We start from the raw sequence: 14,818 nt of genomic DNA, 5'->3' as shown, positions 1-14,818 counted from the left end.
GGCTCCTCCCTAGGCATGGGCCTGTCCCTTGAAGGTACCACTGTGAGCATGAGGGGCAGCTGCCTGTGTTGGTGCCCAGGAGGGCACGTGTGCCCTATGCCCCAGACATATGCCACGGAGAAATGCACAAGAGAAACCAAAAGCATTCTTTGCGCCTCGTGCTTTACAGAGTAGAGTAGGTTTCTTAAGGTGAGCCCCAGAGTTTCACCACATCCTGTGGAGGCTGATTGCTAGGTGCAGTGAGTCACAGTGGATCTCCATGGCTGCAAAAGCTATGGGGACTCCCAGCTCTCTGGGGTGTTCCTCAGTTACCTGTCCTTCAAAGTTCTGCTCTGTGGCAAAGGCTTCTTTTGACATTTTCCCCCATTTTGGGGAATCCTGTTTTGCTCCTCGTCCCGACCATGTGTTCCCACACTTTCTACAGGCTCACAGGATCCCCCCACAGCGGGTGCTGACATTGGCATGAGGGAGGCCTGGGGGTCCGGCCCCACTGCCGCTCTCCCTCTTCTGCCTTTTGCAGACCCCTTCCCCTCTTGCGTGGCTTCCTGCATGCTCTTTACCGATCCCCCTAGGTGGCCACCTGCTAATTCGGAAGCGGTAAGGATACAGTTCTGGCCCAGAAGCCACGGATGGCGTGGATGATGGCCCTCCTGTGGTCAAGGTAAGCCTTCCGCCTCTGCTGGAACTTGTGCTTCAGCTGAGCTATGGCCCCGCTGTCTGGAGCATTCGCGGTGCTCAGCTCCAACTCCAGGAACTCCAGCGCCTCCAGCGGGGAACTTGAAGCCGAGACACAGCGCCCGGCCTGCGCCTGACTATTGTCCTCATCTTCATTATCCTCCTTGTCATCGTCATTGTCGTCTTCTTCCTCTTCTGCCACCACCTCCACGGCCTCCAATATGTCCTCCACCACCAGAACCTCCTCCTCCCCTGTGGGCTCCGCCAGGGTCACACATTCCGGCAGACCCCCCACGCTGAGCACAACGCCCCCCTCGGTCGTCCCACAGACCGACAGCTGCACCGCCCAGCCCACCGCACGGGCCCCACAGGCCCCCGGGGCCGGCTCCCCGGGAGGGCCCTGGGCCTCAGCCTCCTGAAGGGCCCTGCCCAGACCTGGGCCGTGCCAGGCTTCCCGGGGAGGCTCGCTGGCCCCGGGCCCCGTCTCACCCGCCATGTGGCCCTGGTGCTGATTAGCGTCAGCTGCGACGGAAGGGCAGGCAGGCAGGTCCCAGAGCGGACTGGCAGAACCCAGCGGCTGCAGGCCCACGCTAGGCCTGAGAGACGCCTGGAGCGCACACGGCCCGGCCCTGGCTGGAGCCCCCTCGCGGGCCTATAGTCAGCACGCACGCGCACGCCGGCCTTTGTGCCGTCAGGCTGCCGGATTGGTCGGAAGCTCCCGGATCCACCCGCGGCTTGCCTGTCTCTCACTGCCGCCAATCGGTGGGAGGATGGAGGCCTTCAAGCTGGCTGGTCCCGCCCCTCCACCCGCCTGTGAGCCATCCCGCAGGGCACGCCTCGCTTTGGGGCCGAAGCTGTGGCCTTGGGGCTGCCGACTCAGCATGCGCCCTGGGCCTCTGAGTCCCAACATACCCGAGCACCTTGCGGCCGGCATGGGGTGTTGTCAGCTGCAGTGCAGGCCTCTGCTGTCTGCTTTTCGGGAGAGTGGAAAGTGCACGTCTGCTCCCTTTCCACCTGGTCGCATCCCTGGGAATGCTAAGCAACTCACTGGGGGGTTGAGAGCTGCCCTCCGCACAGAAAGTCAATCACTGAGACACTGAGGAATCTTCAGGAGGATTGCATTTATTTCCGTGGGTGCGTTAATGCAGAGGGGAGGTAGGGACTGTCCCAAATGCACCTCCCTGCCCAACAGGGAGCGAACTCAAGAATGCGTTAGGGGTGTGAACACCATTGCGTGGTACAGGTGTAGCGCCGGGCAGGCAAGTGCACTGAGAAAATATGCTCGTACATATGTCCCGTGATGAAAACATGATGGCTAAGGCCCTCCTAGGCAGACGATTTAAGTGAACTGCGGGGAATATTCGCTGTTGTTTCAGCCTCGTGCACATGCTCAGTACGTTTTTAGGTACAGCTATTGGGTGGAATATCGGTTACACTGACAGTTGCCGCCAAGCAGGTGGTGGGAGAAGGTGCACACTTTCCTGCCAAAGAAACGCAAAAGACAATGCATTAGTACATCACAAAGTTATAAAGTTCTGGTATTTGACTTTGGCCACACAATTGTCTATTTTCAGCCTCATGTAGAGTGTAGCTGCTAAATCACCGTGGCTGAGATAGATCTTGCTGGCACGGCCATTTAGAGAGGCCAGACATTTCAGTGAACTAAAAGCATTCTTGGGCAAAGCTTTTCAGGTTTATCAAACTGGTTACACGTAGGATGTGACATTGGCCTCGAGGGAAGCCGGCAAGCATTTATTGGAAGGAAGCATGCACACCACATGGCACTGGGGAGCCCACAGCAGAACAGAGAGGAGGCCTTCTCTGCTGTGGGGCTTACAGGGGAGAGCCTCCTGGTGCCTGGCGAGCGTGGGATAGCTTGGCTCCAGAGGCCAGCACCGTCTCAGGACTGGACGAGGTCCCAAAACATGAAGCACAAATGATGTATCCACAACCCTGCCACATGACACCAGCTTGCTTCCCAGGACAACACAATGAACCCTCTTCTTGTGACGGTGGCTGACCAGAGGTGACCAAGCGGTATCCCCGATTTCTGGGGTGCATACATTTATGCACCTCGGTCCATGCAAATATCAGCGTGACAGAGGCCAAGTAGATATATCTTAGCTACGTGGGAATCTGGATACTGGGATGTGGTGTCACTCCCCACATGGACTGGCTTCCACATTCCCAGTCTTTGTGAGAACAAGAGAGACATGCTACAGCTGCTGCAGGGCTTTCCTGTGGCAAATATCCTCGGGCCTGTGTCTACATTTCTAGACAATGGGCCAGGTCGGAAGGGAGGCAGATGATTCCCTGGGTGCAGACCCAGTAGATCCCATAGTGTCCTGCCAGCCCAGGTACCAGTGTCTATGACAGAGGGGATCTCAGGCTGCAACTTCCAGTCAGGTCCCAGATGGAGCTGGGTGGGAATCGCTGCCACCACAGACCAGAGTGGCAGTTGGGCTAGTGAGTGAGCTGAGGGTCAGGGTCAGAGGCAGAGCAACGGCCTGGTCTTGAACAGAAGGACAGAGAGAGAAGGGAGAGCGAGGAGACTGAGGGAAAGAGTGGACACAGATGGAAAGGACACAGAATGAGACAGTGGCACTGGCTCTGTGAGCGGCTGGATCAGACCCTTCCTGAAGCTTCCTTCAAAACAACCCCAGGAACGCAAGGAGGAGGGGTGGCATCCACAATGCAGTCCTCCCAGCTGCCCACCCAACGCAGCACAGCTGAAGGGACTTCTTTATGCCCAGAATATCACAGGTAATTTAACTGGGTCTTTTCACATTCCTTCCTGCAGAGACCTGTGTCCCGCTCTGCCGCCAACCTGTCAGGACTTCATCAGAGGGTCCTGTCCAGCCATGTCCGGAATCATCCTGACCCTCAACATTTTAAGTTGAAGTTCAAGGCAAGAAAAACCATATGGTGAGTTTAAGAGGTAAGTATGTTGGATATGATAATGCAGTCACCATAACATAACCTTAATAAAACTTCTCCTATCTCTGCTCTTCCAGCGATGGTCCAATTTCCCATGGGGAAGGTGCCTTCCATGTGTACCTGATAGGGAGGACATTTCTGTGCAAGATGTTACTCTTGTGTCCTCGTTTGTTTAGCGGGTCCATGCAGGAAGCCTGTACTGCACGTCTCCTCGTCCTCCATACCCATGTATAGTGGCCTGTTGCCTCCAAAATGGAAAGAGGCTATTGAGCATGTTGTACTCATGAAATGTTTGGTGACTGAGGTTCTGGCTTGGCATCTGCCGACCTGACGGTTTAGCATATTTCAACCCCTGTGTCAGGTGGTTTCCTCCCCGGGCCAAGCTCATTGTGGAGAATGTTTGGCTGCAGTTCCTGGCCCAAGGAGGAAACATAATCTCCAACATATCAGGCTGACAACATGAAAGGGGCCCTGCCAAAAAGAGTGGATGCTCAAAGGAAAGCTCTATGCCCCAGCTTGTGTAACATCCCCACCCTACAGCTTGGCACCTGTTGCCGGGGACAGGTTACGACTGCAAAGTAGACAATTGTCACACCAGCTTTTCCTTGCAGATCCTTCTGCTCCAAGGATACCACCCTGGGATCACCACTCTTTTCTGGGCTGAGAGCCTGGAACCCTGCTCTGTCTGCGTGAAGCCCTTGACAGGCATTCATCCCCACGAGACCATGCCCTGGAGAGGTGCTGTTGTCCCATTGGGAGAGTGTAGCCCTTGTGGTATACATAGGACTTTTCCTACCTAGCGAGGTGGAGTCCACCACAGGAAACCGGCTCTCTCGGCATAGTGCACCCCTTGATCCTCAAAACACAAGAATACATTTTCTGGGTAAATATCCTTGAGGGATCTTGATGCAATGGTGGCACTCAGGGGTGTGTTAAAGAGAGGTTTTTTAAGATTCAGGGACATTTCAGATGAATTTCCCTAGGTAGTTACAATTCAAAGAGGATTCCAGGAGACAACATGAAATTGGCCTTTCTATTGAATTTCCCTCTTCACTGCTCCTGGAAACACAGAATTCTAATATGGCTTGCAGAACAATCAGGGCTTTCCTTGCAGAGTGGATGGCTGAATGACTGCTTCGCCCAGGATACTAACCAGAGACGTGCTACCTTTCGGTCACTGAGGGGTGTCTTGGTGGCCCATGCCCCAAAGTAAACTATCCCTTCTGCTTACCCATGCAGAACCTCCAAACTCCAGCAAACAGATGACTTAGTAGACACGAAATGATTTCGCTGTGTGGCATTAGTGAGATGACAGACACAAGGTGAGATGAACAGTGGAAGCGACAAAAGTGATAGCAAACCAGGGAGGATAAGGCCACTGACTGGCATATGGACCTAAAGAGCAGAAATGTTAGACAAGCAGGGCATGGAAGGCTTCAGACAGATGGTTTTGCAGAGTTGGTGAGAGAAAGAGACACAGAGTTCAGTTGGGAGACATGTGAGGGTGGAGGCTGAGAGAAAGGGGGAAGGCAGAGAGAGGGAGAGACAGAGCAGGTCAACGGTGTGTGAGAGAGAGACACAGAGAGAGACACAGAGAGACAGAGAGAGACAAAGACGGACAGAGAGAAAGAGACAGGCCAATACACATATAGAATCTGCATTCGTAAGGAGAGTTACACTGGAGCCCTGACTGATCCTCGCCCTAAAATTACTTCCATTCCAGGAGACTGAGCACAAACTATCATGATTTCTCATGGACCGTATTGATAAAAAGTGAGGACACAGAGACACTGCCACAGGGTTAGGACAGGGGAAAAGGTGGGCGACTACTTCCACTGACACTGAAACTTTGAGACCCCTTAGAATGGCTGTGGAGATAGGATCCCTCCTCACTCACAGCCCGTGTCCTTGCAAGATCCTCCATGGGCCCCTTTCCCCATGGTGACTCACAAGGCCAAGCAGTGGGACTGGCACCCTCAGGGGGCAGTTTCAGCTTTGCTGTCTGAGGCCTGGCCTCCCTTTACCATCCTATTGTCTGGTAGGTTGTTTCTTATTCTGGTTGTGGTGGGCCCACACTGGCTTACAGTGGGCAGCTGAAGGCCCCTACACAAACTTTCCTGTGTTCTGTGGCACCTGGCTGAATCTTTCTGCAGAGCCCTGAGAGGAGCAGAAGGAAACCACAGCAGGAGGGATGGGCCAGTCTCCATTGCTCTGGGGCCAAAGACAAATCCCAGTCCCATCCACTGCGCACTCCTCAGAACAGATTTCCCTTTCCCCAAATTGAACCATCTAGACACCAGCAGGAAGGAACAGCCTGGATAGAGAGTAGGGCCATCATTCTTGCTCACAGGAACCTCCAACTCCTGGCCTCAAGCAATCCTGCTGCCTCAGCTTCATGAATAGCTGGGACAATCACTGCCCACCCCCACACCCTCACTAACTTATACATATTTAGTTTTAGAGACACAGGCTCTCGGTGTTGCTCCATCTGCTCTCTAACGCATGAGGAAAGGAATCCTCCTACCTCGGCATCCAGAATGGTAGGATTACAGCCGTGAGCCACTGAGCCTGGCCCGCTTCAGCTTTTCATATCAGAAGGCAAAAAGCTCCGCCCTTGTTGCATCATGTTACTACCACCCATTTTGGTATTGGGTCCCATGAACAGGAGGGATCATGATGTTCAATTATGCGTACACTGGTTTCTCCTTACATAAGTATCAATGAGTCTTCCTACACGTTTTTAAGAATTTATGTGCTGACACACTATTCACATGAAATTCCTATTCCCTTTACTGTTGCCTGCTAGTGCTTCCTCTGGCCTTCTGCCTATGCCTGGGCTTCCCAGCCTGTAAGGTGGTCACCTGCAGGCTGTAACCCCTTTTGAGAAATACAGCTCTCCTTTCCAAATTCATGAGACTTGCCATTCTTCATTAGAAAAATCTATGTATCTGTCTATCTATGTGTCTATGTAAAGGATGATACATTTATATCCTTTACATACTATATGTGAAGGGGTTAGGGTTCATGAGATGTAAATAAACACTGATATCCAAGGAAAAAAGAATTTGTGCCTTATACCCACCAAGTTTTCCCAAAACAAATAAGGATAATGTTATCCGAGTAGGGCTCATATAAGAAGGAAACCCACATTCTTCAATGAGGATGAAGGGTACTAGGATTCAGAAACATCTACCTGCAAAGAAGAAAACTGAGAAAGCAAATCCCCTAAAGCAATCAAAATTTCAAAACTTTTGGAAGGGGAAAAGCTCAGTGCTACTCTGGTGAGTAGGACATAGGTTTATGAGCCAGGATCTTACAACCACATTCAAGTTAAGAGGAGGGCAGACTCTGCACACATAAGGAAGTTCACGGTTATGTCGACAGAAGAGCATACTGCCTGTAGTCAGAGCCTATGCACATGTAAGACATGTTTTTCACAGCCGGGTAATTTCCAATGAACCTGGTGGGCATATACATAACATTTCCTCAAACAACCTATCACCCAAGGACTTTCTCACCTTCACAGAGTATATTTTCCAGGTGAGACCACATGCAAGTCCAGAAAGCGAGTCTCAGAATATTTTTTGAAATACAGAAATTATCCCCTTTGTAGACCTTATACCAAGTAAGTTTTCTCAACACAATGGTCTAAAAGTAGAAAGCAACATCAGTGTGAGGCACCTCTGACATTTCACAGATGCATGCAAATTGAGTTTCATTGAATTTCAGCACATTAAAAACATCATTCACCATGGTCAAGTAGCATTTCTCCCAGAGGTAGAAGAATGGTTCAACACACAGAAACCAAAGAATATGATGCATATCTCTAAAAGAATACAGGCAAAAACTGTATGGTCATTTCAACAGATGAAGAAAGACCATTTATCGAAATTCAACATGTCTTCAAGGTAAAATCTGTCAACAAACTATGTACAGAATAACGTACCTGAAAACCATAAAAACCACTCATGACAACTCTAGGGAAACCTCAGTGTGAATGGGGAAAAGTTGGAACATTTTGTCTAAAATCTGGGAAAAGACAAGAATGGACACGTCCCTACTTCTGTTCAACAAAACCCTGGAAGTTCTAGCCAAAGGTATTAGGCAGGAGGAAAACCAAACCAAACCAAAAGCAACAAAACAAAATGAAAGAAAACATAATCAAAAGGAATAAGTTAAATATTCCTTGTTTCCCTACTATGTGCTATTTATATGTAGAAAAATCTAAAACCAGTAATAATGAAGAAACTCACTGAAGTTGTACAATTCAAAATAAGCCTGCAAAATCAGTAGAGTTTGTATACACTAATGGTAATCTGTCTGAAAAATAAGGCAGCAAAATAATTTCAGAAATACATACTTAGGGATAACTCTAACCACGGAAGTGAAAAAGTGTTGACTTGATGAAAGACAACAAGAAATTGATAAAACTTTGAGGAAAGAAATGGAAAACTGTCACAAATAAGTGTAAGAATATTTGATCTTCCTTGATAGTGTTAAAATCTCAGCAGTACCCAGAATGATCCACAGAGTCAATGCAATCTTTATCAAAATAGCAATGACATTCAAGACAGAAATACCAAATCAATAAATAGATATATTAAAACCCTAAAATTTCTTGGTAAAACACAAAATACCCAGAACACCGAAAGTAATTTTGAGCCAAGTGAACAAACCTGGAGACATCATTCTACCTGACTGAAAATTATACCATGAAGTTATGCTAATAAACAGCACAATACTTGAATAAAACAAAATACATTGGTAAAGAAAAAGAAGAGAGAGCCACGATATAAATGTATGCATGTACAGTCAAATAACTTTTGAGAAAGAAGCCAAGAATAGGCAAGGAATAAAATACAGTCATTTCAATAAATGATATTGGGGAAATCTTGGTGTGTACATGCAGAAAAGTAAAGGTAGATTTTCTTGCCATATAAAAATCAGTTCAAAACAGATTAAAGATTTAAATATAAGGCCTCAGACTGTAAAAATACTGAAAGGAATCATAAGGGACAATTTCCATGATATAGCTCATGACAATTACTGTCTTCATATGATCTCAAAACAACGGTAAACAAAAGTAAAAAAACACAATGGGTTTATATCAAACCAAATGACTTCTGTACAGCATAGGAAACAAAAACTGAGAAAAGAGACGTTTCGGAGAACGACAGAAATTCTTTTCATTCCATATAGATATAAAAGGGCTTAATGCTTTACCATAAGTAAGGAATTAATCTGAATAGCAAGAAAAGGGCCTCATTAAAAAAATGGGCAAAAGGCCTAAATAAGCAATGCTCGAACTGAGACACACATATGGCCAATAGATATATTTAAAATGTTCAATGCCACTAATTATTATGGAAAAACAAATCAAAACCGCCATGAGGTTTTGACCTCACTCTTGTAAGAATGTCTATCAATAGAAAAACGAAAGATAAGGGGTGGTGAGGATGCAGAGAAATGCATGTAACACTTGCATAATGTTGGAGGAAACATAGATTAGATCTGCCATTATGAAAAACAGTATGGAAGTCCCCAAAAAACCTAAAAATAGGAGGGAAAATACCCTGCAAGATCCATCAATCATATTAAGGGTGAGTGTATCCACGGTAAATGACATCAGTTTGTCAAAGAAATACCTGTCCTCCCGTGTTTGTACCTGTGCTATTCACATTTTACTATTGCCGACATATCGGCGTATGCTAGCTTACTTCCATATTGAACCATTCCATTTCGGAATGCATAAAGAAATTGTGGTACATGTACAAAGTGGAATACACATAGCCATTATAAAGAAAGGGCGGGAGCACTGGAAGACAATGTCCCATTCTCACCCTGTGGAATGTAATTCTTTTTTAAATATAAAAGCAAAAGAAGAAAATTCTTTAACAACAGTTCTTTTCTCTGAATATCTGACATCCATCCAATTCTCCTATCCCGCAGGTGAGGCCGTAACACCATTATTTGTCCTATTTCCATACATTGTTTGTTTATTTTACCCCTCTCTTCTCTATACTTGATAACTGAGGACACGGATTTTTTTCCATCTTATCACACGATGATGAACACAAATCTAAGTTGTTTGTGTTTTTTTAGTAAAATATTATGAAGAAATTGTGAATACACAATGATTGTTAAATGAATAATCAGAGAACATACTAGGGAGAAATTATACTCAATTCCTTTCATCATTGCTTTAGAAAACAGAAATCAATCAACCTTTGCTCCCTCATAGGAAATTCCATGGTACCTTCCTTCAAAAGTTCTCATTGTCCTGTGGGAACCACAGTTATTACTAAGTAAAAGTAAGCCTATATTTTTATATATTGATTGGGTTAGCGATTTGCAGTAATAGTACAGTTATTCTTTTTTTACAATTATATCAGTATTAGATATGACTTACAATAAAGGATTTTTTTATGCCTTACCAAAAGTCATTTCCCAAATAATCTCAAAGGAGTTACAACATTTTGATCCAGGATTGGGTAAAATGGACAAATTCAGGTACATAACTACTCAGAGAAGCAAGCTAAATTTAATCAGATAGATGACAACAGACTCAATTCTATAGAAAAACACGGTGTGTCAAAGACTGGCATGGTACAGAGATATGAGTCTGCAAATTGACACAGACAGGGCAAAAGTATCAGAAGGACAAGGGCACAGGGACAGACAGGGACGGAGACAAACTCACACACAGAGAGAAAGAATTATGGACACATAACAAACATGATTTTCATTTGAAACAGAGAACACCTCCAAGACTCTGACAATGAGAAACAACAACTATGATTCCGTGATATTCAGGCAGGATGCTCACAGATTCGTCAGGTGACACTGTACTTTGTGGCCCCTAGGCACTGATAATCAGTGAAAGAAAAAGTTAGGAAACTTGTGTAACTTTCTATAATAAGAGCCACACATCAGTGCTCATGTGAATGTACTAATAGGGCGGAGTTACACCTAAACCTTGAGGAAGAAACTCAGTAAGCTGCAATCACTAATGTGGACAAGGAGGCCAACCCACCAGATACCGGCATTCAAGTCAACAGGAGACACTTAATGATTTTGCTACCTTCTGCATGACAGGTTTGTCCCCACTTCATTCCACGACTGGGCAGACTGGTAAAGAGCCCTGCCATTTAATCTTCTTAGCAAAATCTATTTATCACCATGCCAATCTGCTAAGCTCCAACTCAGATGTCCGCATTGCAGTTTACAAGAGAAGGGAATGTACTCATAATGGTGTTCCTTATTGTGTCTTTACCTAATATAGGGTTTTATATAGGTAAGTCCTCCGAATTTTCCTGGTTTACAGTTCCTGGAGGACCACACAACTTGCCTTCCCATTTCCATCTAGGGTGATTAGAGCAGTCTCCTTTAACCAGTGCAATAGTATAAGAGGTTTCACTATGTGGGAGCTGTAAAGGTCCCCGCAGGTTGGGGTCAAGTTTTGAAGAACTCATTGCTCAGCATCTGTGCGTCATGGAGACAGTAGCCAGAGCATGGCCAAGGCTCCCTCTTGAGAGCCTCAGGTGACCAAACCCAAGCAGCAGCAAGGCGAGTTAGATTTTAATATCTAAAAGCTGATATCTATGAGAAGGTTTTCCATGCAGATTGCAGGTAGAAAATATACACGTGAACTCTGCCAAACACTCATCCCTGAAAGACCATAGGTCTTCTCACAAAAGCTATGGGCCAGGGAGTTAGTTCATGTTGGCCAAGAATGTGTAACTACAGTATTAGTGTGTTACCGGCAATGAGGCCCACGTTGTAAATGATTTATCTGGGAATAAGTACAAATTTTCTGGGTTAAACCCTGAAATGTCCCTTCATCTCTGGCAGTCAATCCCTTGTTCTGTGAGGAGACGCACTTATTTCTGGAAGCAGCTACCCACTGGGGAAGGAGCACCCTGAGTTTTGTCATTCTGGGTGGGGCTTGTAACTCATGCTCTGCAGGCAACCCCAGTTCTTTCCCTTTTCACTAATTAACCACACACGTGGCCTGTGGAAAAGGCCACAAACGTGGACCCCTCAGGTTATAGAAGCAGTGTGCAGTGTGTTTCACAGAGATGTCCTTCTTGCAGTTTACATGAGAAAGTAATGTACTCATGATGGTGTTACTTGTTAAGTTGTTGAGTCTTCACCTAACATAGAGTCTCATGGAAAAGACTAATCCATCCCAGAATAGGAACACTGACAGTAGCATCTGCGACCTGGGTCACTTAGAGAAAGGCAGCACACATGTGGATCACCTGGCGTTGTGTATAAATGACTCCACCCATCTGTTTCCCTCAGCTCTGCCTGTTTGCATTTTTTACCCACACTGAGTCACTTGGAAACAAAGACTTTCTCATGAGGTCATGCATATGAGGAATGTGGTTGATCAAGCCTTTGTTTTGTTTTATTTAGGCACCCCTGCCAGAACGAGAAAGTCGTGTTTCCTATCCTCCCCTGTACCTCTGTGTTCTTTCCCAGAACCCCACCCTATGCTCATTTCTTACAACATTGCTGGCAAACCTGGTCCTGTGAGGTTCATTGTTCCAGCAAAGAGCCATGCTTTCATCTAATGAGGACAATTAATTCAACTGTGAAACCAACATTAAAATATCCATCATCTTGTCTTGCCCTCCTGTGTCTTATAATATGCAAGCGTAAGGATCACTGGAGGTACCTTATAAAACCAAATTGAGCACTGAATTATTTCGGGTCCCTGACCACTAGCCACTGTCATCAAACTACCCTCCTTTTCTCTGAATACAAGTAAGTCTCCAACTTAGCTAGCTTCTCTTCTCTTCCTCCCCAATACCTGCCCTGTAGCACAAATTCTGACCTCAAATGGAAATCCCAAAAATGACATATCCCCCCTCTTACATCAAAGGCCTTGATCCTCTTTAGTAAACTCTAACGCAGAATACATAGATACATACATATATGTAATTACAGATACAGAGAGAGCTTGATGCATACAGATACATAGACATAGAGGTATTTTTAACTCACCCCATTCAGTACATTAGCAAACACTCAGACACACATTCACACGCTAGACAGTGTTTATTTTTTCTCCCTCAGTACACTCCAAATTCATCCAGATGTCTTGCTGTCTGCAGTTTTCACCACCTGACCTGATTGTCCTTTATTTTCTCTGACTTTGATCATATGGAGTAGTCATCTCTTGCAGCTAGAGTAGCTTTGGGGGGTTGGGCTCTAATAGTTTAGGCAAATTTCTGGCTCCACCATATTCAACTCCAAACTGTAAAGTGTCCTAAAACACACATAAAAATGCATTTCCTCTGAAAAATACCAAAAGTTCTTCTAATTTCTCAATTCCCTGACCAAGGTGCTCTCTTTCCCTACTGTGACCTCTTCAATTGCCTTCTAACCTTGTTTAACAAGTGCTGCCGATAATCCCCGCCCCATCCCTGCTATTCTCTGTGTGTCTCCAATAAGCTTAGATTAGACATAAGGAAATTTAAAAAACCCAGACATTTGGTGGTGAAACATGGGAAAAGATGGTATCCATATCTACAGCCATTGTGGAATGTGTAAGAGAAAAAAATATGTAAGATTGACCCCTTAAGGGAGAAGAAGGACAACCAAAGGTAGGGTTGACTGTAATAGAAGGCAGTTCTAAGAAGTGAAGTTAGTGATTCTGCCTTGCTTCTGTCTGAGTGACTCTGGACATTCAGTATGCTTCTATGGGCTTAAGATACCCCAGTTATCAGCTGGTTTGCATTGCAGTCCCTAATGTTCCTGTTTGACCTAAGGCCCTGGACGACCTGGGTTCTGTTCACTTCCTGTCTTCCTCTGATCATTAATTTTTATCTCTGGGACATGAATGCCCAGGTCCCAGACAACATGCATTTGAACCCTCACTTCCTGAGCGTCTCACCTGTCCTCTGTTTCTTCCGCAGGCGCCTTCATTCTTGTATAGTAGCACAAGGGAGTGAGACACAGGTCTTCAGTGATGAGCTATTAGGGAAATCAGAGCAGGTCAGGCAAGGGTTTGGGCAAGTGTCACAAGCAGCTGGCAAACCCACTTAGGCCATGTAAGACATTCCCCAGGAAGGTCCCACCTCAGCAATCGTGTAAGAGTCGGTAAAGTTGTGGTCAGAAAACCAGTTGAAGAAGTTAAGACTGCTGTTCTGGTGGGGGTGGCTGTGGGCCTCATGCTCATAATCCTGATACCATTGAACTGGAGTGAAATGAGGTGCTCTGTATTCTGTAGGAAGACGGGCATGTAGGAAGGAGCTAGGTCACCTGGGCACTGATTAACCCACCATCCTCACGACCCATCCAGAGAGTCACATCTTACCAGTAATGTTAACGAGATATTCCTTGGTAACCACATTTTTCCAGAAGCAGGATTTGTTCCCGAAGAACAGCAAGATCCCGTAGCAGATTTTGGGATGCTTGATTTCCTCCACCTGCCAGCCGGAAAGGGAAAGTGAGCACAGCTTAATTCTCTAATCAAGTGACCTTCTGTTTCTTGCCTGTAAGAATTAATTATCTTCCTCACCATTCCCCTCTAAACCCACCAACCTACGTTTCCCAGGCCTGACCCCCAAATGGATCATGTAGCTAAGCATGTCCTCCTCTTGTTCATTGACCAGGATCGACATCTGGGGCTGTTTCACAAACTGCATGACGTCAAGGATCCTTCATATGCTGAGAAGGAAAGGCGACAAACAACAGAGCAATTCTGGAAAGAATACAGCAGGGTAGGGTATATCTCACACACCTGCTACCAAACCTCCATTTCCCCTTTTCCTTCTCCTGCATTAAGGCCATTAGATGGAAATCTCATTCCTATGCCAAGAAGGGACTACCACTACTGAAGAACAGAGGGGCTACTTCTTGTGTGTTCATGCTCTCTTCTGTTTATGTCCCAGGCATGGCAGAATCATTCTATATTATGTATGAACACTGTCCCTGTTCTGACTGATGCGGGTGGACATTCAGCCCTCCTTCCCTGTAGCATTATTCTGAGGGAAACTCCTGCGATTTGAAACTACGTTGTGGTAGGCAGCATTATGATTCAAACCTCTGCCCATCACCCCAATAGTGTATTTGTGCCAGATACATGGGAAAAGTTGCGGCTCACACGCTGTGTTCTTTCATTGAGACAGGGTCACGCTCTACGCCCAGACTGGAGTGCCTTGGCCTCATCATACCTCGCTGTGCCCTCCAAATCCAG

The 14,818-nt window shown here is 46.2% G+C and overlaps 1 protein-coding gene across 1 annotated transcript; it reads right to left on the bottom strand.

Annotated features, from left to right (window-relative positions):
• Positions 1-2,086: 2,086 nt before the first annotated feature.
• LOC123629029 (testis-specific Y-encoded protein 3-like) lies at positions 2,087-14,267 on the bottom strand. Its single transcript, XM_045538965.1, has 5 exons — positions 14,184-14,267; positions 13,937-14,048; positions 13,698-13,843; positions 13,514-13,593; positions 2,087-2,156 (listed from the first exon to the last, which is right to left on the bottom strand). The coding sequence occupies exons 1-5, from the start codon at positions 14,265-14,267 to the stop codon at positions 2,087-2,089; spliced, it is 492 nt and encodes a 163-aa protein (XP_045394921.1).
• Positions 14,268-14,818: the final 551 nt, after the last annotated feature.

Source organism: Lemur catta, chromosome Y, assembly GCF_020740605.2.
Source record: "Lemur catta isolate mLemCat1 chromosome Y, mLemCat1.pri, whole genome shotgun sequence".
Taxonomy (NCBI): domain Eukaryota; kingdom Metazoa; phylum Chordata; class Mammalia; order Primates; family Lemuridae; genus Lemur; species Lemur catta.
The sequence above is the reverse complement of the archived record's forward strand: the minus strand, read 5'-3'. Positions and strand labels throughout refer to the sequence as shown.